The sequence below is a fragment of the Syngnathus acus genome, chromosome 14 (assembly GCF_901709675.1).
Source record: "Syngnathus acus chromosome 14, fSynAcu1.2, whole genome shotgun sequence".
Taxonomy (NCBI): Eukaryota; Metazoa; Chordata; class Actinopteri; order Syngnathiformes; family Syngnathidae; genus Syngnathus; species Syngnathus acus.
Window position 1 is genome coordinate 8,989,230 of NC_051099.1, and position 24,097 is coordinate 9,013,326.

At 48.6% G+C, this 24,097-nt stretch overlaps 4 protein-coding genes and 1 long non-coding RNA gene across 12 annotated transcripts; 4 read left to right on the forward strand and 1 right to left on the reverse strand.

Moving 5' to 3' along the window:
• The first annotated feature begins 402 nt into the window (after positions 1–402).
• On the forward strand, positions 403–759 carry LOC119133970. Its single transcript, XR_005100226.1, has 2 exons — positions 403–493; positions 617–759. It is a non-coding gene; the product is annotated as an uncharacterized LOC119133970 (long non-coding RNA).
• Positions 760–2,080: 1,321 nt separating this feature from the next.
• Positions 2,081–3,530, forward strand: LOC119133969 (ribonuclease kappa-B-like). The gene is made up of 3 exons (XM_037270347.1): positions 2,081–2,318; positions 2,846–2,928; positions 3,056–3,530. Exons 1-3 carry the CDS (start codon positions 2,241–2,243, stop codon positions 3,198–3,200), a joined length of 306 nt encoding a protein of 101 aa, XP_037126242.1. The 5' UTR covers positions 2,081–2,240; the 3' UTR covers positions 3,201–3,530.
• A 122-nt stretch (positions 3,531–3,652) lies between these two features.
• Positions 3,653–12,399, forward strand: LOC119133961 (chromatin complexes subunit BAP18-like). The gene is made up of 6 exons (XM_037270327.1): positions 3,653–4,050; positions 4,672–4,766; positions 4,837–4,938; positions 5,299–5,510; positions 5,746–5,835; positions 12,009–12,399. The coding sequence occupies exons 1-6, from the start codon at positions 4,030–4,032 to the stop codon at positions 12,071–12,073; spliced, it is 585 nt and encodes a 194-aa protein (XP_037126222.1). The 5' UTR covers positions 3,653–4,029; the 3' UTR covers positions 12,074–12,399.
• LOC119133964 lies at positions 12,376–17,977 on the reverse strand. 8 transcript variants are annotated; one of them, XR_005100225.1, is made up of 9 exons: positions 17,338–17,956; positions 16,986–17,064; positions 15,897–15,946; positions 15,767–15,827; positions 15,637–15,695; positions 15,442–15,500; positions 14,378–14,462; positions 13,824–13,956; positions 12,376–12,611 (listed from the first exon to the last, which is right to left on the reverse strand). XR_005100225.1 is itself a non-coding variant. In XM_037270338.1 (8 exons), exons 1-8 carry the CDS (start codon positions 17,424–17,426, stop codon positions 12,608–12,610), a joined length of 486 nt encoding a protein of 161 aa, XP_037126233.1. In that variant the 5' UTR covers positions 17,427–17,969; the 3' UTR covers positions 12,376–12,607. The 8 variants fall into 8 exon arrangements, 7 of the variants coding, with proteins under 7 accessions (XP_037126233.1, XP_037126230.1, XP_037126232.1 ...); XM_037270338.1 differs by lacking the exon at positions 13,824–13,956 and having other exon boundaries at positions 17,338–17,969; XM_037270333.1 differs by lacking the exon at positions 12,376–12,611 and having other exon boundaries at positions 13,402–13,956; positions 17,338–17,955.
• Positions 17,978–18,089: 112 nt separating this feature from the next.
• On the forward strand, positions 18,090–22,800 carry ovca2 (OVCA2 serine hydrolase domain containing). Its single transcript, XM_037270323.1, has 3 exons — positions 18,090–18,407; positions 22,173–22,473; positions 22,560–22,800. Exons 1-3 carry the CDS (start codon positions 18,260–18,262, stop codon positions 22,756–22,758), a joined length of 648 nt encoding a protein of 215 aa, XP_037126218.1. The 5' UTR covers positions 18,090–18,259; the 3' UTR covers positions 22,759–22,800.
• Positions 22,801–24,097: the final 1,297 nt, after the last annotated feature.

The following is a 24,097-nucleotide window of genomic DNA, read 5'->3' on the forward strand; positions in this document are numbered from 1 at the left end:
TACATAAACAAATTGAGTGAACAAAACTGACGGGACTGATACCCATTTGAGAATACTGAGAAAAATTTGAATCAAAGAGGAAATTTGGAGTGAAAAATTAATATTTGGACTGGGAAAGAGCGATGGCAAAGACTGATTGACAGGACTTCAGACAGTGACAGCTGCAGCAGGAAAGGCTAACTTGAACAGGTAGAAGTTACTCTGCTACAGGAGGGATCTTTCGAGACTGACAGCCCGACGAGAAATAAGGGGGAGAATTCATAACTCCTGGGGGGAGTGTTTGTTTGTTTGTTTGTTTGTTTGTTTGTTTGTTTGTTTGTTTCAGGGATCACGTGGGCCTCTGGATCATAGGAGCAGATGCCGGGATCGCTCGGAGGTTCTACTGAGCACTTCGATGAGACGACGACCACCAGTTGTCCCTGTGCCCCAATCAACCCCAAAAGAGAAGATTTTGTTTGCTGACGACTGGTTATGGGGATGTCGTTTACTAGGGGTGACCGAAGGGGGCCGGGAGGACTTCCGGCCTACGTTGGGCATTGCCGCTTTTTTCATTGCAACTCAAGGTTTTGTGCTGTTGTCATCGTTAAATACTGGCAGTGGCTCTCAATTATTGCAGAACCCGTGGACGCTGACCGGGGCCTGGAAAGAGACTCTGAGGACGGTGAAGTGGACATAAAGATTTTGGATGGACGGCAGGCCCTGGGCAGTGATCCCGGCGCAATTCACTACTGAGCATTCAGTGGACTGGACTTTGCATCGGCAGGCACTTACATATGCAAGGGGGGCAACACTGAGGGCGCTGAAACGTTGCGGTATGCTGTGATATTGCGTCAATATTAGTATATCCTTCATTACTTTATCAGATGACTACATGCTGCATTACTTTATCTCATTCGTTTATCTCGTCACATATTAACATTATGACAATGCAGTTTGACTGTTTAGCGGTCGGTGGACATGTCATTTCTTTTCCTTACTGTTTTGTGAGCTCATACTGTTTTGTGGATTGTGATATGTGCCAGGACTCCTTGTGCTGACGCCAGGTGGAGGGAATCACTGAGGATGTTAGAAAGGGCCTCCCTCTCTTTCCAGGTCATTAGACTGGCAGGGTTTTTTCTCGAGGGAGGGCCGGCAACTTTTTGAGGTTTCTAACGGACCACGCCAAATTCATTACTTCGCAAATTATCGACGGTGTTGAGGTATTACCGAAGGGGGTGGTTATCGTCATTTGGATAATGTGGACTTCAATTTTCTTTATTTGTAGTTCCTGAGAGGCCTCAGATTGCTGTCAGGGAGCAATTGTATACCAAAGTAGTTTGAGCTTTCCTAGTTAAAATAACCTTAAGTAGCATGCCTCGAGCGTGATATAGGCTGTGCAGGTATAGGCCAAATTGTAGACGTGACCAGAAAATTTGGTTGGGGGAAGATTTTTGGATGTTTATCGATGTCATCTCTTGTTAGACCGTTTTCGGGACATTTATAAAGTCCCGGAGGGGGGAATGTAGTGAAATTTGGATTCTATGCGTCTTTGTATGTTGCCTTTAGGTGATAAACTAGCAGCAGTGAGACTACTATAAGCTATTTTTGCGGTACAGAGAAGCTCTAGTTTCGGTCATGTGTAGGTACTTAGAATATGGAAGGGCCATTTGTTCGTGACCAGGAAGACCCTTGTCCATGCCCTTTTTAGGGCATTGACAGCAACGAGTAGACTGAAACGTGAACGGCAGCTGTTACTCCAAGCCATGACATCAACGGTTTGGGCAGGTATAAGATAGGCTTGTCTGTCAGGAAGGGGGGCGAACATCTTTGCTTTTGGGGGCTGCGAACATCTTTGCCTTTGGGGCCACTCGAACCTTTGGAGAGACATCACTCTGACATCGGTTGAATAAAATATTTTCCCAATCAGCCGTGTGTCACTGAAGTGCTTCCTTCCCTGGGCCAGCCATCGTCCACCGAGTGCTTTTTGGAGACCAGCGAAGCAACAAAGACCATTCACCACAACACCTTCAAAACAAATGAACACTAAACGCTTATTTTCCGGGCGAGCCACAATTGCTTCCAGTGGGTGGCGGTAATGCGCCACCGACAGAAAAAGAAGAAGCAGTTGCTGGCCGCAGATCAGCTTACACGAAGCCTGCGCCGACTCGGACTGGCCGTCGTCCTGCCTTCCTTGGCCGCTTCTGTTCTTGTCGAAAGGCTACAAAATCGTCGTCGTGTCGTGCGAGTGTTGAGCGCGAAGGATGCCGTCGCTGCTCTTCTGCGGCCCGAAGATGGCCGCATGCGGCATCGTTATTAGCATCTGGGGCGTCATCATGTTGGTGAGAAAACAAAGCTGCACGCAACTTTATCCTCCTCTCGCGGTTCCTTTTTGTTTTGTCGCAGGCGCTTCTTCATTAGTGCCATTCGTTCGACTCCAGAGTGGAGACTAAGCGTTGGGCTTGTTCTGTGATCACGTGATCTCTTTCCTCGTCTTCACGTGATTTTTGCGAAAGGGAAGTGGCAGAAAGACGGCGCAAGTTTGAGAAAGGCCTCGGCATCAATTCAAACATTTCATGATGGGGGATGATTGTGACAGCATCCAAGTCGTGCTTTTTCTTGTTCAAGTTTTGTTCAGAATGACATTGCGAATGGGGCATTTTTTTGGACAATTTTGTCAATTGAGTAATTTCTCCAAATAGCTTGTGGGCTTTGCAAAGTGGAATCTGCTCTCAAATTCCTTGGACGGATAAATAACGGCGCAGTCAAATGGAACATTTAGTTGGATTTGTGATGTGAGGGAAAGACACATTTCTGGAGGTCAAGCCAGTATTGGGTCATTTTTTGGCTTTGCTGTTTGTTGTTTCAGGCCATGCTGGGAATCTTTTTCAGCGCCAAGTCGGCCGTGCTCATCGAGGATGTCCCATTTACCGAAGAGGACATCCGCAACGAGTCAGTGCTGCCTGCCCCTCCGCCTCCATTTTGATAAAGAAGTCTGCAATTTAGATGGACACAATGTGTAGGAAGACCGTTAGGCCTGGCAATAGGAAGTGACATCACTGCCTCTGTCTCTCCCCAGTAAACAGCCTCCTCAGAACATCTACGGTCTGTACAGCCAAGTAGGCATCAACTGCTTCATCGCCGCCGGCGTCTACGTGGCGGTGGGCGCTGTGTCTCTGTGCCAGATTCGACTCAACAAGCGGCAGGAGTACATGGTGACCTAAGAGGTCGAAGTAGGGCAGGGCAGGGGGCGGGGCCGGCACCTGACGCTGCCCGTCGGCTGGACGGAGATGAAGCAAGCTGTGTAATTTATTTCTGTGTTCTTGTCGTCTCTGCTCTGTTGTCACTTTGTCAGTGAGTGTTCCTCTCCGCTAGTAGAAACCTCTGATAGGAAGTGTGGATGTCAAAATAAAAGTCGCATGGATGGAATTTTGTGTGGAAATCAAAATGACAGTCATCTTTTGGTGTCAAAGTTTGCAAACTTTGGACATTTTAGCATTTAAAATAGAGATGACTCAACCCCCCGCACTACAATAAACTGTACAATGACTGCATGCCCAAGACATCTTGACCACTTAACCACCACATGGAGGTGACGTAGTCGGGGTGGTTCGGGTTTTAGGAATACCACTTTACAAGCGCTCTCTTCTCGTTCTGCAAAACTCGACGGTCATGGCCATTGGCTACAAGGCGACCAATGAGCACGTTGGCTCAAGAAGCCCCGCCTTTTCCGATGAGTATCCAATGGCGTGCAGAGTTTGCAAATTGGTCCCGACTGCCGCCTCCCTTTGTTTTAACGTTTCTTCCTGCTCGGGAATCGTATGGAGGTCTTTCGCGACGACAAATAAAGTTTTAGTCGGCGCGTTGTCGATTCAGGAATGTAACGTGCGTCTCCATGAAACGCCGTAATTAAGCGCCAGCCAACTTGCAACGAGTCAGCCCGGCTAACGTCCTCTAGTTGGCAGCTAGCGGCGAGCTGCGTTAGCTCGTGTTTTTTTTGTTCATTGACCGAGACAGGTCGGCTAAAAGAAGAGCTGCAGACCGTTGGTCGACATGACGTCTGCTTCTGCGAAGGTAAATGAGCAATTGGGCAACAGGGGTCGTCAGTGGGCCGACGTATTGGAAGTGCCTTTCAAACGCAAACAAGTGTCTTGTCAAGGGTAAGACGGTCTTTTGGGAGCCACTTAAGATTTTGTCCTAAACCAGGAAGGTGACAAAAGCCTTCGAAATGGTCCATTCGCATCACGATTGTCAACAAAATGCCCCATTTGCATCGTAATTATAATAAAACTCGTTCACATAAGTTGCATTTGCATCCCGATGTAGAAAAACTTGAGTTGACGTGACAAAAGTCAACAAAGTTGCGTTCTCATTGTAATTGCTCGTAAAATGTTTCATTCACAACGTAGCTGTTAACGAGATGCATTACCATCATAAGTGTTCCTAAACAATGCTGCATTCACTAAATTGTCAACAAATGTTCCAAATTAACTGCGCTCATTTTGCAACATTTGGCAAAATTCACACCAAAGTTGTTGACAAAAAGTTGCATTTGCATCACTATTGTTTACATAATGTTTCACGGGCAACACAATCTGTGATAAAGTTGCACAACGGTCAGTGAGATGTGGCTTTTCTCCTCCCTGTGCTTTCCAAATGATGCCTTTGCGTGATTGTTGTATAATTGTGGTGCAGGTAGGCGAGATCTTCTCGGCGGCGGGCGCCGCTTTCAGCAAACTGGGCGAGCTGACCATGCAGCTGCACCCGGTGTCCGACAGCAGCCCCGCGGGGTAAGCCCAGCTGCTGGCGCTATGCTACGTTAAGCTAAAACCAGTTGAATTTAATGCCGCCTGTGTTCAGGGCCAAATGGACAGAGACGGAGATCGAGATGCTGCGGGTGGCCGTGCGGCGATTTGGGGATGATCTCAACAGCATCAGCAGCGTGATTAAAGATCGCACCGTGTATGTGTGCTCAATGCCGTCGCAGTCGAGTCCATTGGCCAGGCCGATGCAGATGCCTTCCAGACTTTATAGCAAAACATGCTTCCACACCTTTTTAATCTGTTGATGTCCTAAAAAAAAAGTGGTCCCAGTCAGGTACTGCTTAGCCACATGGACTATTAATTGCTCAACTGTGATGGGACGCTGTGACTTACAAAGCTAAAATTAATGTTAGCATTTATTAACATGGTACGCCTGTGTCAATGCACCAATGAGTCGATATTTGTATACCAAAACATGCAGTGGAATCAACAGAAGAGATGCTCCTTTTTGTTTTCAAAAAAGGACATTTTGATGAGATGAATTTTTGTGCGACGGCAGCGCGCAGATCAAGAGCACGGTCAAGAGGAAGTTGTACGAGGACAGCAGGGTACCCCTCGCCGTCGATTCGCCCAAGAAGAGCGTCAAGAAGGCGGCCGCCCCCCCTGCTCTGCCCACCGCTGTGCCCGCATCCTCCCCGCAGGTCGTCGTGGCGACAGGAATGCAAAGTGCCACCTCCCTGGCCCCGCCCATCAAGAAGCAGAAAACAGCAGGTACGCCTCTCATCCCCAAAAATGCCTGACTTTTTTGTTTTTTTCCAACAAATTGCTGCATTTCGCAATTGTCCGAATCAGAAACTTGAAATTTGCAGAGTTCATTTGTGTCCAAATCAAAATGTTGAGTTTGGGGCACAATTGTCAAGGAAATGCTGTCATTTGCTCCTTTTGGGCAAAGATTGCAAAAGCTCTTGCTGTTTTGCTAGCACTCAACTTTTTTCCCTGTCATCAGACGTGACGCTGAGCGCCCTCAACGACTCAGACGTCAACAGCGACTTGGTGGACATGGATGGACTCGGCAAGAAGCTCAATTTCGACCAAGGTAGGCTTCAGCCTACCCTTGAAATGCATCACAAAGACACTTTGTCGAAGCCTCCTTCCAAAACAGATAGCCGTCTGTTTGAGTCCTGCTTGTACTCATCATCATCGGTTTAAAGTCCGCTTTCCAGGCGCCGCTGGGTTGGACTGGGTTCTCGATATGGCCTTCTTCCACCGGGAACGGTCCATGGCCATCTCGTGGTTGATGCCGACTGCCTTCATGTCGGCTGCCACGGTCATCTGCCAGGTCTTTTTAGGTCGGCCACTGGGTCTTGTTCCCTCTACGTTATACGACATAACTTTCTTCACCCAGTCGTTCTCGTCCTTCCTCACTACATGTCCGTACCATCGCAGTCTGCCTCTCCTCACCACATCCACTATGGCCTCCACTCCCATCTTCTGTCTCAGCTCTGCACTGGTCTTTTCCTCCCTCATTGACACACCACACATCCATCTGATCATCCTCATTTCTGCTCTGTTTAGTTTGTCTTCATGTTCTGTTTTCAGGGCCCATGCCTCACTTCCGTACGTCATACTACTTCTGACACAGGCTGAGTACACTTGGCCTCTCATTTTCAGGGATGGGGCCTTAGATGTTAAGAAGGGCATGAGTTCCCTGAATTTCTTCCACCCGCTTCTCACCCTTGTGGTCACTGCTAGGTCCACCCCCCCATCAGCGTTAAGCATGTCTCCAAGGTAGCAGAAGCTGTCCACCACCTCGTACATCTCCCCATCTACCACGAGCCCCTCTTGCTCAGCTGGGTCTGCTTGGGCGACTTCTCCCCTACACCGCTTGCATTGGAAGGTCTCACTTGCAGCTAGTAGGCTGCCTTTCACTCCGCTGCATCTTCGGTGTACCCATCTCTGGCAACCCTTGCACCGGATAGAGTTAGCTTGCACTCCCTTCCCGCAAACTCCACATGGCCATGCTCCTGACTGCGATATCACTCCCAGGCCAGCACCACCGACCATGACCTTTGATTTTGCCGCATTCACCTTCATTCCTTTCACTTCCAGGCATGTCTTCCAGGCCGCTAGCTTCCTAGCTAGGTCTTCTCGGCTGTGAGCCATCAATACCAGGTCATCCGCGTAGAGCAGCTCCCATGGTAGTCCACCCCTCACTTCCGTCGATACCACATCCATCACGATAGCAAACAGTAATGGGCTGAGCACTGATCCCTGGTGCACCCCTACCCTTTCTTCAAACCCATTACTGTCGCCAACTCCTGTTCTAACAGTTGTGCAGGCTCTGCAGTAGAGAGCCATCACAGCCTTTACCAGTCCCTCTTCCACACCCGACTTCCTTAGGGCCCACCTCACCACCTCCCTTGGCACCCTGTCGAACGCTTTTTCCAGGTCGACAAAAGCGAAGTACAACCTCTTCCTCTTCTCCTGGTGTTTCTCTTGCATCTGTCGGATGACAAAAATTGCGTCTGTTGTACCTTTACCAGGCATGAAGCCATACTGCATCTCGTCCACCTTTACCCGTGTCCTCACCCTCTTTTCCAACACCCTCTCTAATAACTACCTTCCATGCTCCAGCAGCTTTATGGCCCTGTATGACCCGCATGCGAGTGGGTGCCCCTTCCCTTTGAATAGAGGCACCAGGACGCTTCTTGTCCAGTCCTCCGGAATGTGCCCCTCAGTGATGACACTGTTACACAGGTCGGTCATCCACTGCACACCGACGTCTCCCGCTGCCTTTAGCATCTCTGCCACCACTCCAGATGGTCCAGCTGCCTTTCCATCCTTCATGGCCTTCATGGCTTTTCCCACTTCTGTCCGTGTGATCGGGCCACATTCACCCACCACTTCGTCGCATCCCGCCTCACCATCCCAGTCATTCTCCACATTCAGCAGCTTCTCCATGTACCTTCGCCATACTTCCTTCACTCCTCTGTTGTCTGTCACGATGTTGCCATCCTCATCCTTCACACAGTTTGCACCGGTCACATCACGCCTCTCCTTAACCATTTGCTTCGCTATCTTGAAGAAGCTCTTTTGTCCTCTTTCACTCTCCAATTCACTTGCAAATTCTTTCCTCTTGGTCTCTTGGGCCTCCCACACTGCTGTCCGTGACGCCCTCCTTGCCTCTACATACCGCACTCGGTCTGCCTCCCTTTTAGATTTCTTCCATACTTTATGGCACCTCCTCTTCTCATTCACCGCTCTTTCGACGCTGTCATTCCACCACCATGTCTCTCTTTGTCTTGCTTTACCCTTTGACCATCCGCACACCTCCTCTGTGGCTTTAAGCAGAGCCTTCTTCATTGCCTGCCACTTGCCATCCACACCACCCGACTCCATCATCTCCTCCACTTCTTCTACTATATGCTCAATCTTCTCCCTAAACTCGTTTTTATTCCCTCCGCTATGTAGCTTCCACACCTTCAACTTGGGAGGATGCTTCTTAGCCCCCACCTTCTTGATCCGCAGAGTTAGGTCTCCGATGACTAGGCGATGCTGAGACACACACTCTTCTCCGGGGATTGCCTTGGCATCCCTGACCAGGACGCGGTCCTCCTTTCTGACCATGATGTAATCTATTGTGCTCTTGCAGCCACCCGAACTGTATGTTACTAATTTGGCTTCGTCCTTCTTGAAAAGCGTGTTGCACAGTACCAGCTCCAGTGCGTCGCCGAACTCCAGGATCCTCTCTCCCTCTGCGTTCCGCATGCCGTACCCCTGTCCCCCATGTACCCCCTCAAAGCCATCTGACTCCCTCCCCACGTGTCCATTCAGATCACCTCCCAGAATTATAACCTCATTCTGGGGGATCCCTGACAGCACCATGATGGCCTTGTCCCATAACGCATCCTTCTCGTCCTGACTTCTGCCAACTTGAGGGGCATAGATTGAAATTACGTTTGTCAGACGCTTCCCAACGATCAACTTCACAACGATGATCCGCTCATTTACCCTGCTAATGCTTAGCACTTGATCTATCCACTTTTCAGCAATAAGTACTCCAACACCACCAGTCCCTTCGTTGCAGCCTTGCCAGAAGAACTTGTACCTTCTGCCGATTGCACCCAGCATCCTTGCACTTCCACCCTTCCATCTCGACTCCTGGACACAGCAGACATCCACCCTTCCCCTGTGTAGAGCCTCAACCACCTCCCCCGATCGGTGTGACATGCTGCCGATGTTCCATGTAGCCACCCTAACACGTGCCTCCTGCCCCTCTCTGTTCCGGTTCAGGCCTCCCCGCAGTCCATCGGGCTGAGGGCAGTCATATAATCTACCTGCGGTTTGGCCTCCTTTTCCATCATTCTTTTTGTCGTAGGCTGATGAAAATGCCCACGGAGTACTTAAGGCTGTACCCCGCCTCTCCTGTCTTTGTCTAGCCCAGGGGTGGGCAAACTTTTTGACTCGCGGGCCGAACTGGGTTCTAAATTTGGACCGGAGGGCCGAACCAGGAGCAGATGGACGTAGTGTTTGTGTGAAGTAATATAAGCGACCTGTAAAGGTCATTGCATAAAAGATTTTGGCCTTTAGTAGGTAGTAAAGCATGGATATTCCAAACAAGTTTTTTGAAAACAAATGCATTTATTAACAGCATTTAAAAAAAAAAAAAATCACTAAAAAACTGCTATCAGTGATTCTCATAAAATACGACACTATTATTATGAATAACAGTCTCCATCACTTCAGTGCCTGCAGGTCAGATTAATGAAAAATGTTTATCTTATGAGATCACATCAAACAGCAAACATTCTGACCAAATATATCATCTTGAAGAATCGGTGAAAGCATACATCCAAATAAAGTAATCAAAACGGCAACACGGTGAGGGGTATCTGAAAATCAGAGCAGTTTTAACTCACAAACACCTGGTAACAGAGGTGAGGAAACGGGAAACACTTCCTTAAAGTAAGCCTTAAGAACTTTACAGGTTAAGATTAGTCGCAAAAAGGTGGTGCATCAATGTCCTTGAGCATCCTGCATTGTTTGAAAATGAGAATGGTCGCTAGTTTCAATCCCTGCTATGTGTACAAATCATATTCAAAATGCATTTTTTTACAACAAACTTGGGAGCCTCCCCTTCATTTTCAGTGGGAACAGTGTTGTTGGTCTCCCTTTTTTGCTAGTGCATCATAGTCTGGAGTAAAATTTGTTGTGGCAATTCTTAGGAGAGATCCGTTTACCTCGATCTGTGACGGGTTGATGTGGCTGAACGTCACGTCGCGTACGTCGAGCCAAATTGGCCACTCTTTTAACATTCGGCACTCACTTCTTTTCTTCGGGCCACTCATTTTAATGGAAGGATTCCAGGGGAAGGTTTGTGGGTGGCTTTAGCGTAAAACTGTATCTGAAAGCTCAGCGAGCGAATTACAAGAATGCTGTCGTCACAGCCCACGCTCTAAATTCGGGACTGATACAAAGAGAGCGCGAGTGCGCCATGTCCGTACTACTGAGTACGTACGTACACGCACTTGTGAGTGTGCACCGAGCTTTCTGACACGGCTTCCGGTAGTAAATGCGCAGGCGAGCGGTTCCCCATCTACTGGGGAAACGCAGTCATTGCAGGCAAAATGACAAAAAAAAAAAAGTTTAATAATACAATTAATTCAGGGTTGGCGGGCCGGATTAAACGGTCCCGTGGGCCGGATGTGGCCCGCGGGCCGTAGTTTGCCCACCCCTGGTCTAGCCATACTGAGAATTCTTGGAGCAAAACTTTTTACAGCCGGATGCCCTTCCTGACACCAACCCAAGGGGAAATTGATTTTCTGTCGGGGTTGACTCCCTTAGCCCATTCCTCTCCCGAGGAGCCCACTGGGCAGTGGTACTATTTAACCCATAGTTGGGGGCTGGTTCGTGGGCACCAGGGCGTGTCCACACACCGGTGGGCCTGCGTGCCGCACGTCTAGGGGCCAAACCTCCTCCGAGTCCCTTGTAGTTTAGCCTGGGTCCGTGTTGTACCCAGTTACCATGTGTCGCCGCGTGGAGGCACTACATAGGGCTTGCTGTTAGAGAGGCTATGTACTGGCAGGGAGAGACTTACGCACTCGGCTCTCCCGTTCGCATACTGCTAGCCAGCGGTGAGGGTTGACAGTGAGAAGTGACATGCACTGGGCACTCCACCAACACACTAGACCAGTGGTCCCCAACCACCGGGCCGCGGACCGGTACCGGTCCGTGGGTCACTTGGTACCGGGCCGCGGAGCCGCACAGGAAAAAAAGAAAAGAAAAAAAACTTTTTTTTTTTTTTTTTTTTTCATTGACGATCAATTCATTCATGTTAAGACGCTCGTCCCGGTCACGTGACATGTTTCCCCAGTCGAGCCCGCAAAGCTAGCAAAAATGAGTAAGAATTTATTTTGAAAAATATAAAAAATTTGGCGAATCTCTCCCAATTACATCTGTCGGTGCATCTGAAAAATAAGGACTCTTGACACAGGGCGCTCGTCTCGGTCACGTGACATGTCACCACAGTCAAGCCCGCGAGGCAAGCAAAAATGAGCAAGAAACAGAGAAGTTTGGAAAGCTTCTTCGGAAAGGGAAAAACGTCCAATGAGGACACTGAAGAAGAAGAGGCTACGACTTCTCAGAAAAGGAAAGCTGCATTTAAAAGAACATTTCTGGAGTCCTACTTAAAATATGGATTTATCGCCACAGGTGACTCTGACGCGCCAAGTGCACTCCGCATATGTGGCGAAAGGCTAGCTAACGAGGCAATGAAGCCTTCAAACCTGCTTCGGCACATGGAGACCAAGCATCCTGCATTTAAAGACAAACCTTAACCACTTCGGGTGTCATTGTCTCCGATTACGCCTAGATGGGAACGGCTCATTTCTGAGAAAAGAGCTCGGTGCGCCCACTAATTCAACATTTTATTTTTATGTGGTTTATATTTGTTTTTATGCCAGTCGTATCATTTTATTTCATCCTATTTATATATATAAATATTTAAATAATAAATATATAAATATATTTAATTATATAAAGGCCGGTCCGCGAAAATATTTCTGACACGTAACCGGTCCGTGGTGCAAAAAAGGTTGGGGACCACTGCACTAGACGCATCACAACAACCCGACTTGGTGTTATGAAGTCAGACACACTTGTACTGATGGAACAAAAGTCATTTGGTTGTTGTTTTTTCCATTGGCGTCATAGAAACAGAGCAGACTCGGCTTTGGTGGCTCAACGTGCATTTTTTGTGCTTCTCCCCAGAAAATCTCAACCTGGACTCCAGTCTCATCATCAACCCCGGAGACCTCCCGATGCTCTCTCGCTGACCGGCGCCACCTGCAGGTTCTGAGCTGACCTTTAGTTCGAAGGAAGGAGGGAAAGTCCCTGAATCACAATGACAAAAATTTCAAGTCAGCATTTCTACTCGCTTTGCCCCTAGTATCTTCAAACCTGACCACCTTGGCGACTACCACGTAAGGCTCAAGTAGCTTTCCAAATTGTCACTTTTCACTCCGCCTGTTTTGACATGAGCGCACGCACAACAATCCTTTCAGCAGACATTGAGCGACCGTCCGTTTGGGTAAAAGTGTCCATGTGAAAAACACAAAATGATCCAAACTTTGAGTTGCATAAAATTATTTTATTCCTCACAGACAATTCTCTTCTCTTTGTGCGTCGCCTTCATCAAGTCAGTTTCTATTTACACAAACTTGTCTTGCGTCCTCCAACATTCGCGTGCGAACGGCAAACGTTGCTTCGAAGCCGGCCGCGAACCAACTGAAATCCGGGGTGGGGGTGGGCTCCTGCTGGCTTTTGGCTCCAGCGTCTTTGGCTTGAGAAACTCGCAGGCGGAAGAGAGTCTAACTGTAAACCAGTGGTTCCCAAACTTTTGCAGGCTGGCGCCCCCTTTGGCTCTCCAGTGAATTCCTAGCGCCCCCCCCCCCCCCCCAAGGACAGGCATTTATATAAATAAATAATACATTTATATAAATAAATAAATAATAAATTTATAATATCATTACCATTACGTTGAATTAGTGGGAGCACTGAGTTTGTTTCTCAGAAACGAGCCGGTCCCATCTAGACGTAATCGGAGACAATGACACCCGAAGTGATTTAAGGTTTGTCTTTTATTGCAGGATGCTTGGTCTCCATGTGTTGAAGCAGTTTTGAATGCTTCACTGCCTGGTTAGTTAGCCTGTCGCCACATATTAGCTTTGCGGGCTCGACTGGGGAAACATGTCACGTGACCGGGACGAGTGTCTTGACCTGAATTAATTGATCGTCGATAAAAAAAAAAATTTTGTGCGGCTTGGCGGCCCGGTACCGGTCCGCGGCCCGGTGGTTGGGGACCACTGCCCTAACCAGCTCAACACGCGCGTTCTGGCGAGTCCCCAATTTCATGTTGACTTGAACTCAAGATGATGTTGACCGCCAGAATGCGGTTTTTATTATAAGATAAAATTCTGAACATTACAAGCTTGAAATTACAAACCTGAGCTTTTGCTTTTGTAGTCTATGCTGTCGGATCTGACTGGGCCAGAGCGGCGTGTTGTGTACAAATCGACTGCCGCCCCCCTACCGCCCCCCTACCGCCCCTTTCTTCCAGGGGGGCGGTACCGCCCACTTTGGGAACCACTGCTGTAAACCAACGTGAAAGGAGACAATTTTAAACTCTTAGCCCAACTTTACTTTGCTCTTAAAAACAATGACTTGTTTTTTGGGGTGGGTAGTGGGAGGTACACAAAAAAGTTATGTTTGGTGAATTGGTGAAAACAAAATCAGCCCATAAATGTTCCTGGTCCCATAAAGTTTGAGAACCGTTGCTGTCCACAGTAACACTCTCGTGGGAAACCCCAAAATCAAAATGCCGCCACTCCCGCTGCGACCAGGCCATTGTCAAGCAATCAGGTTGCAGCATACAAAAATCGGACCTCCTGGTCACGATTTGTGGTGGAAAGGGAAACTGGGGTGCTTTGGAAACATTCCAAACTGGAAAAATTCACAGAATTTGGAATCCGACTCAAGATGGCGACTGAGCCCGAAGGCGCTCCCAAATTGGCTCAGTCCGCCCACCTAACTGGACCTCGTCGTCACCGCAGTGGGACTTGCGTGGCGGTGAGGGTGGACTCAACGTTTCGAGTGGGCGGTGAAATTGGGTGGGGATAACTGAGGACCTCCACTGGCGGCGGAGTCTGCAGCCGAGGCGCTGCGGGTAAAGACAAAGCGAGGAGCAATAGTAGTGAACGTTCACTTGAAAGCCTGTTTATTGTGGGGGAGGGCATGTTCTAGAATCTAGATCATGAAAATCCAATCGATAAAAATCCGTGAGGCGACAAAACATGTTTTGAAGAGTTTTATGTGCGCTGTAAACACACTGAACTCATTTTAATCACTTAAATCGCCAGCGTTGGCTTTTTGACATTAGCCTTTGGTATTGGCTTGCAATGTTACCACTAGCAAAACCAAATTTACCTTTAGGTGTTAGCACCAACTCGTAGCCTGCCGGAAGTAGCTTGCAATGTTACTTCCGGCATTCGGGCTAACAAACCATTAGCAAACGTTAGCATCTAACATGGCAACGCACGAAACCAAACAAAGCGAGGAATCGTCTTGTGATTGGGTATCACCTGAGTGCATATCTGCTGTGGTGGGCGGGGTCTAACACTCCAGTCACAAAAAGTTTCTTGGGGGGACCGTCTGACTCTGCCCCTCCTGAGAGACGACATAGAGAGAGGACATTGACGACCCGCGTTGACATCAATGCAGTCCTACCTTGACTCAGGAGTGGCGTCGCGAGCAAGCTCGTAACCCCGCCCGCTCTTATATCCAATCGATTGTCAAGCAATGTTTCCAAAGTAGAAGCAGCTGCTTACAAATAGGATCATTTTCCATCCATCCATTTTCTATACCGCTTGTCCCCATGGGCATGCTGGAGCGTATCCCAGCAGTCATCGGGCAGTAGGCGGGTGACACCCTGAATCGGTTCAGCCAATCGCAGGGCACACAGAGACGAACAACTATCCGCACTCGTACTCACACCTAGGGGCAATTTGGAGTGCTCAATCGGCCTACCATGCATGTTCTTGGGATCTGGGAGGAAACCGGAGTGCCCGGAGAAAACCCACGCGGGCACGGGGAGAACATGCAAACACCACACAGGGTGGGCCGGAGGTGGAATCGCACCTGCACCCTCCTATGAGGCGGACGTGCGCCCCTTTGATCATTTTGAAAAGTCAAAAGATAATCGGTCTGGTTTCACAAAGGATGACACATTGAGCATTGACCGTTCAGAGGCTCAAATTCTGAGAATTTGGACAATTTTACGTTACATGAGGTCTCAAAAGGATGATCAAAATAGTTTTCAGCCGATGTGATAGCCAAATTAAGTCCCTGCCAAAAGTCTCAACAACGGCTGGAGTTTTGGGTCTCTGTGTTTAAGGGGCGTAGCGTCAGGAGTGACATCACGAGCTGGAGTTGGTCAGCGTGGCCGCGCGTAGCAAAGAAACCCGAATGTCCACTTGTTTCAGGCGGCTGATTAAATTCAAGTCAAAACAAATTTGCCAGTCAGACAGTCGCTCTCCCTCCCAAGTGGTCCATCTTGATGACGAAAACTACAATTTGTGGGTTAGAGCACTCCTGAATCAAGGTAGCATTATGTCAAAAAGTCGGGGTGGACTGAAAACATCCAAACCTTTTCGTTTGAGCGGCGTTAAGGCGGGCCATCTGATGCTGGCTCCGCCCCCGGCTCTGCTGGACAAGTTGGGAGACAACACACAGAGAGGCAGCGAGTTACACAGTCAAGTGGAATAAAGAACGTTTGCAAAATTCAAGGTAGGAAGAGAGCGAGAGAGGTCGGGAGCAGCTGAGTGAGCCATCGTAGGCTGACCTCCTAGAGGGACTCGGCGAGGAGTTTGGCGTCACGCCGCTTTCCTGGCAGCCGAACCACTGAAGATGACACAAACACAAACGTGAGTGCCGGCGTCGATACGCCGCACCGCCGCAAAGGCAAACGCCACCTCAGCCGGCGGCTGCTGTTGCCAATGGCTGTCAGACGGAGCCGGAAACTGACGGGGAACTCTGGAAGGCAAACGGCAAGTGTGAACGTGAGTGGCCGCAAATGGGTGGAGCCGTCTGGGGTGTGGCCACCTGAGTCTGTGAGATGGGGTCCCTTGGAGTAATGCCTCCATGTTGTCCTCCTGCGCACAAAGTATGGAAGTAAGATGGCGGCGCGTGCACACGCAGCGGCCTCTCTCTGTCCCGAACGGTGTTTTGTTTTGTCGTTTAATGTGGGTTTGTCCGCCAGTTTTGTGTGTTCGTCTCGTCGTACCGGGTTGTGCTACAAGTGCGGCGGGCTGGTTCTGCTCGACATCGGCGAAAGCGAGTTTTGTGGCGATCTGGACTTTGAAGCGGGGACATTAAAGGCGCTCGGTCTGCTCCGTCCTGGAGCGTCGCCGGACTCGCCTGCTATTCCTCCCCCGGTTGGGCGTCCGGGCCTGGCTGGCGGCCAACCTAGCTCGCCCGGCCGTGCCTTCCATTCTTCTGGCGAACGTTCGATCGCTGGACATCGACATGCCTGCTGAGTTCTGCGGACCGGACAGTGCGTAGCTGCTGTGCATCTGGAGCGGATGGCGTGCTATCGGGCGGACCGGGCCATTGTACGAGGGGGAACATCGCGAGGAGGTAGACTGTCTACATCCGTGACGAATGGTGCCGGGACTCTGTTGTGGGATGCCAGCACTGCTCGCCACTGGCGAAGTTTGTGATCTCCAGGCTGTTGAGGTCCTGAACTCTCTCCCCGTTGTTTTACTTGTGTGTTAATCGTGTACTGTGTCTCGTCACCGTGGGATAGGGGGAACGGTATTTCGGTTTCTTTGTGTGTCTTAGCATGAAGGAATTGACAATAAAGCTGACTCTGACTCTGACAAACGTCCTGTTTGCTGGTGGCGGACGGACGCACACAAAATGAAAGCCTGCAGTCACATAAGTCAAATAGTGCACAAGCCAGTCCGAGCAAATTTTGCTTTTTGGGTTCTTCCACCATTCAGGATTCATGTCATTTCTCCTAATACCAAACAAACTTTTTTGAAGAGAGTGGTCAGAAATGTTGTGAGCTATAGCATCAAAGTGCCCCTCAGCAAAGATGCATTTTCTACCATGAAGCCCCTGAATAGGTAAAAAAAATCCTAATAATCTGAAATGATTGGCCCAGCCCCAGTGTGCAATGGAAAAACTGACCTGTGACGGACAGCTGCAGTTGACAGAAACTCGCCTTTGTCGCAGCGAGAACACAGGACTGGAAGCCGCCATCCGTTCACTGATGGACGCAAACACTGGTATTGGCAACATGCAAAGTGACCTTAAGCGCTAATGTTGGAGTTAACGCCAGCTGCTACAAAGTAAAGAGACTGTTCACTTGTTATTGCTGAAATGACATCTTGAAGGAGTACCGAGACCCGCCTCAAGTCCACACGACTACATGTCTTTAAAAAAACAACGGGAATGTTCACGGACTTATCCTTTTCTGATTCATACAGCAATTTCTAATTTACATAGCAATGGGTTCATTACAGCCTGCAGTACCACTAACCTGACACTTGTAATCATGGGGGCGCTGATGGACCTGCGTAGACCCCCGGCAGCTGCGCCTGCGCACTGGTCTACTTCCATCCGCTCCATCGCGCCTGGCGCCAACAGGGGGCGGCGATCAGAGCCGATCCGCGCAGCCTCCCAGGCGACCGAGGGCTCTACTCGAGCCCGCTAAAAGCCCGACCTGCAGGCCTCGCTCACTGAGAGCCGCCGCTTGAGCGCCAGTCCGAATGGGGACGCAGCCCTTCCTCTACCGCATCCCCCCCTCCTTTAAAAAAGATAGAACTCGACGACCAGGTTCCGATCCGACGACGATTCCGAGCCACAGTTAAAATCCGCAACGACGCCAGAAGAGTGTCAAATCCCGCAAAAAAAAAATTGTGTCGGGGCATGAGGTCCAAAAGTCAGCAGGACGGGTCCGACTTTGTCCTGCAGTCGGCAAGCATTTGTCTCACTTTGGGAGAGGCGGAGGGGCGCTTGGCCACGGCGCTGAGTCAGTGTCGCCAAGCCGCCACGAACCGGGCCAAGGGTTCCGTCCCCCGGGCGCAGACGATCGGGCGAGCCGCCCTACGCGCGCCCGACGCACTTCCTCAACATGTTGGACGGGTTCGCGACCGCACGCAACTTTGACGCAACACTTGGACGGAAGTTGAGGCAAGCCATCAGCCCCCTCCTGTGGTCGCGTGCGGAATTGCAAAGTTTGACGCATTCTTTTTTATTTTTTGCAGTTCCGTCAAGTATTTTCAACTTCCGCAATGCGTGCGTGTTGTCTATGATCGCGACGGGAAAGAGAAGCAAAAGAGGACACCAGCAGCAGCCTTGACCTTTCACCCCTTTGCCACGCGGAACCTCATGTCACGTGATTCAGTGCTTTCACGTTCAGCCAGCAGCCAATTAGCCAGCTCTCTGGGCTCCTCCTTTGCATGGCGCCTGTACGAGTGTTGTGCGTTCACGGCTACCGACAGAACGGCGCCTCGTTCCGGGAGAAGACGGGTGCCCTGAGGAAGCTCCTCAAGAATAAGGCTGAATTGGTTTACGTGAACGCGCCGCACTTGCTGGTCCAAGGCGAAGGTGAGCTAAATCGAGGTAATCGCACTTCAAAGTTAGGCTGGCCGGTGTTACACGTCAACTTGCTCCCAAGTTATCTTGCTCCCCGTCTCGCGTTACGACTGTTAGGGTAAAGCGAGTTGCGAAGTTTTGTGTTTCGCTTTTGTGTTTCGCGACTGCAGATTCGTCACAAGCGACATGGAACTTGCCTGATTGCAAAACTGTTCAAATTCTCAATTAAAACGTTGAACGAAACGTCTCGTTTACATTTCCGACTGGCTGCAAGAAATAGCAAACACTAAAAAAAAAAAATACAACAGTCATCAGCGGGATTTGAACCCGTGACGTAAAGAAATAAAGGACAGCTCACTTTGCACCGCCTTAACTGCTGTGCTATCGTATACTCACTGCAACTGGAACAAATTATCTTCAATATTGCCAAAACTTATTACTCGGCGAGGGTACGCGTTGATCTGATGCCTTGTGTGGTAGACACAAGGCCATGTTAACTGGCTCCTCGGAAACAACTTGACATGGTCGCGTTCCCAGGCTTCACGCCAACCTCGCAGCAGGGCATCATGCATGTGACATGATCAACTTTCTAGACCAGGGGTGGGCAAACTTTTTGACTCGCGGGCCGAACTGGGTTCTAAATTTGGACCGGAGGGCCGAACCAGGAGCAGATGGACGTAGTGTTTGTGTGAAGTAATATAAGCGACCTGTAAAGGTCATTGCATAAAAGATTTTGGCCTTTAGTAGGTAGTAAAGCATGGATATTCCAAACAAGTTTTTTGAAAACAAATGCATTTATTAACAGCATTAAAAAAATTAAAAGAAATCCACTAAAAAACTGCTATCAGTGATTCTCATAAAATACGACACTGTTATTATGAATAACAGTCTCCATCACTTCAGTGCCTGCAGGTCAGATTAATGAAAGATGTTTATCTTATGAGATCACATCAAACGGCAAACATTCTGACCAAATATATCATCTTGAAGAATCGGTGAAAGCATACATCCAAATAAAGTAATCAAAACGGCAACACGGTGAGGGGTATCTGAACATCAGAGCAGAGTTTTAACTCACAAACACCTGGTAACAGAGGTGAGGAAACGGGAAACACTTCCTTAAAGTAAGCCTTAAGAACTTTACAGGTTAAGATTAGTCGCAAACAGGTGGTGCATCAATGTCCTTGAGCATCCTGCATTGTTTGAAAATGAGAATGGTCGCTAGTTTCAATCCCTGCTATGTGTACAAATCATATTCAAAATGCATTTTTTTACAACAAACTTGAGAGCCTCCCCTTCATTTTCAGTGGGAACAGTGTTGTTGGTCTCCCTTTTTTGCTAGTGCGTCATAGTCTGGAGTCGAATTTGTTGTGGCAATTCTTAGGAGAGATCCGAGGTGTTGGTCCGTTTACCTCGATCTGTGACGGGTTGATGTTGATGTGGCTGAACGTCACGTCGCGTACGTCGAGCCAAATTGGCCACTCTTTTTTAAACACTCGGCACTGTGTCCACCTTGCTTTTCCTTGGGCGACTCATTTTAATAGAAGGATTCCAGGGGAAGGTTTGTGGGTGGCTTTAGCGTAAAACTGTATCTGAAAGCTCAGCGCGCGAATTACAAGAATGCTGTCGTCACAGCCCACGCTCTAAATTCGGGACTGATACAAATAGAGCGCGAGTGCGCCATGTCCGTACTACTGAGTACGTACACGCACTTGTGAGTGTGCACCGAGCTTTCTGACACGGCTTCCGGTAGTAAATGCGCAGGCGAGCGGTTCCCCATCTACTGGGGAAACGCAGTCATTGCATGCAAAATGACCAAAGAAAATGTTTAATAATACAATTTATTCAGGGTTGGCGGGCCGGATTAAACGGTCCCGTGGGCCGGATGTGGCCCGCGGGCCGTAGTTTGCCCACCCCTGTTCTAGACATAACGAATGGGTCCAAGCACTAAAGCAGTGGTGTTATATTGATCGGCTTTGCGTATTAATAGGAGTGTGGCGAGAACAGAATTTCGCAAATGGTTGACTGTCATGCGACGCGCGGAGGGTGAGCGGTGGGATATACAAAAGTTTACCACTGAAAAGGTGGTACACTTGCACAGCCCCCCAGCCAATGAATATGTATTGTTCTGTTAAGTTTGACAGCAGAGCAATCTTTGCACAATGTTGGCATTCAAAAGTCCTCCAGTAAATACGAGACGCAAAGATGACAGAAGGCGCAGTTTATTCGGTGGCCACAGGTTGGCGCACTATGCTTCCCAGCCGAAACACGTCAGTTCCGTGACCGAGTGCTTTACTATTTAGTAAATTAGGTTTTTCCTTAAACTGAATTGAAATCCTGTTAACAACTATCACCGTTATGAAGAAGGATAATGATAGTGTATGGTACAACAAAACGATAAGACAGTCAAAGAGACTGTCAAGAATTAATTGGTATTACTCATTCACCCATGATGAGTGAAAAGTTGTCAGTGACTCGTTGCACCTCACGAGTCAACCGTAAAAATCTCAATATAGTGTTTGGGAAGTATCCTATCCCGTCATTGTTTCAGCCCTGCAATCAACTCTGTTGGCCAGTGTGTGAAATTGCCTTCAGTGTATAAGAGGAGTACAAGTGGTCCCTCTACTAACAAACTTAATTAGTTCCGCAATCGGGTATGCAAGTAGAAACGTTTGTAAGTATAAGCAAGGTTCCCCATAGGAATCACTGTAAAAGCAAATAATGCACGCTGGACTATCCCAAAAGTCACACTTTTTGCCCTACGTGTAAAACACACAGAAAACCAAAACAACAGCTTTATTTTTGCTTTTTCAAACTTTTATAAAAAAAACATAAATGTCACTTTATTCTTGATCTCCTAACATTGCTTAGGGAAGGGGATATCTGTTATTTTCTACACTTGCTAAAAAAAAAATACCCATGAGAAGAAACAGAAAAAGTCAGGCTAATAAATGATTGTATGCTTCCACATAGTCCAGGCAATGTGCACGCTCACGTACTCATCATTACTTTTTGGTTAAATTAATGAGTTTTCCGACTCCGTGAGTGGTCATTGAACGTATTTTGCTCAAAACGCGTGTGAGAAAGAAAGGAAAGAAAAACAACCTAGCAAGCTTCTAAAGATGGAAATTGACAAACAACAAAAAGTGTGTTCATGTTTTTTATTGAAAATAAGCTGGTACTGTCTGCTGCATGGCAACTGTTTCCGCCTTTCACTCAGTGCGTGCGCACTCCTGCAGCAGGGGATACCAACTTTGGCACAACACCAGCCATACTCTGTTGCAAGCTCGATGATACTCATGCATTTGCCAAGCTCCTTTATGAGTTTGAGTTTCTGTCGATAGTCTTAGGAGACATACCCGACTACACTACACTAACGCACCGAGACAAACAGAATGGTAGACCAAAAGAGACAAGGCTGGGGGGGTCATTTCGGAAGTCGAAAACTGGTTCGTAAGTAGATGCAAAAAAATAGCGAGACTCTGGTTCGAATCACGAAAAGGTTGTAAGTATAGGCGTTCGTAAGTAGAGGTACCACTGTATTCAATTCATCGTTTCGCTGATAGGCATCAATGTATGGTTGTTGGTCTGCAGTTGGGGACCATGTAATTGAGCGTTTTTGACGACACTATAGTCAGTAAAAGTCACTGCACAGTGGTCTGAGAATGGTTTCTCAGCCTAATTGAAATTCCTGCTAAGAAATCCTTTGATATGCTTTTTAATTGTTGGTGTGATTTTTTTCTCTCTCAAAACAACATGTCTACTTTCATGCTCAAGAGGGCGACGGCACCGACGGGAACCGGTACGCCCGAGGCTGGTGGTTCTCGGACCCTGTGGCCCGGACTTTCAGCGCCCAGCAGCCTTGTGAACGGGGCGCAGGCCTGGACGAGAGCGTGGCGGCGCTGAGACAGGCGGTGCGGCGGGACGGACCGTTCGACGGTGTGCTGGGCTTCAGCCAAGGCGCCGCTCTGGTGGCCATGCTGTGTGCGCTGCAGGAGTCCAACGCCGAGCCGGACTTCGCGTTTCGCTTCGCCATCCTGGTGGCCGCCTTCCGCAGCGCCTGCGCGCAACACCTCGGGTCAGGCTGGCAAAACGTTTGCAGGCAGGGGCTGGCGAGAGTTGTGGCCTAAACAATGTCGCACTCTGTCTGCGCCCATTCCTCAGGTTCTACTCCAGCCCGCTCCAGATGCCGTCAATGCACGTGTTCGGCCTGGAGGACGGTGTGATACCCGCCGACATGAGCCGGGATCTCCTCTCCGTCTTCCGAGAGCCGTACGTGCTCACGCACACCGGCGGACATTTTGTCCCGGCCGCCTCCGCTCACAAGCAAAGTTACCAGAACTTTCTGGAGCGCTTCCAGTGACGAGGGACACACAATAAGTGCATTAAATGATTGGAACTCTCATTTCCCCTATGTCCTCTTTGACAGCACCAATGTCCAAAATGACACTGGGTCTGTTTGTGTGTATGTTCTGTCCCGGAACAGCAATCCTTCCCTGTGCTGTTAGTCATCACATGAGTTTTTAAGGCGGAGTTTATGTTGCACCTCGTCCCACTGCCCTGCCTGATTGCTGCCTTAAGTCTGACCTGCGTTGGTTTTCTGGCTGTATACCTCCCCAAAAAGCAGAAGGAGCACAGCACGGCACCTTTGAGTGGACAAGTGGCTGCACTACAGCACAAAACGGCCTCACGTCTCCAATGAAGCTTTTCAGACACAGCTTGTGTCTGAAAAAGCAAACACGTTCAACAGCTACCTGTTGCATACTATTCACATTTGCTTAAAAAATGCAGAGGAACCCCGTAGGGTGGCAGCCTCCTTTTTGTGTGCCTGTGACGGCCCCACCAAAGGGGGCGCACAAGAGCACGTGGTGTGACGTTCGTCGTCGTCAAGCTGACAAACGAAGGAGGACAGTCAGATACACGCTCCGATACAGCTTGACAGCTTTTTGCTCCAAAACGATTTGGCGTTTGTCTATCAAAGGTTTAATCGAGGTAAGAATACACATTGCTTGCTTTCATACCAGGATAAAATGCACATCAAACACATGACGCGCATTCGAACTTGTCCTGCTTTTTTTTCTTCAAATTCAGGTTTTCACCTCATTTTGGTATTTCCATCAACATAAAACTTTATAGACTTTTTATTATGTATATTTTTGCAGGAAAATATTAACACATCCCCTAGGACAGTGGTCCCCAACCTTTTTTGCGCCACGGACCCGTTACATGTCAGAAATATTTTCGCGGACCGGCATTTATATAAATAAATAATACATTTATATAAATAATACATTTATAATAAATATATAAATACGATGAAATAAAATGATACGACTGACATAAAAACAAGTACAAATGACAAAAATAAAACTCACCATTACGTTGAATTAGTGGGAGCACTGAGTTTGTTTCTCAGAAACGAGCCGGTCCCATCTAGACGTAATCGGAGACAATGACACCCGAAGTGATTAAGGTTTGTCTTTTATTGCAGGATGCTTGGTCTCCATGTGTTGAAGCAGTTTTGAATGCTTCATTACCTGGTTAGTTAGCCTGTCGCCACATATTAGCTTTGCGGGCTCGACTGGGGAAACATGTCACGTGACCGGGACGAGTGTCTTGACCTGAATTAATTGATTGTCGATAATTCTTTTTTTTTTTTCTGTGCGGCTTGGCGGCCCGGTACCAAGTGACCCACGGACCGG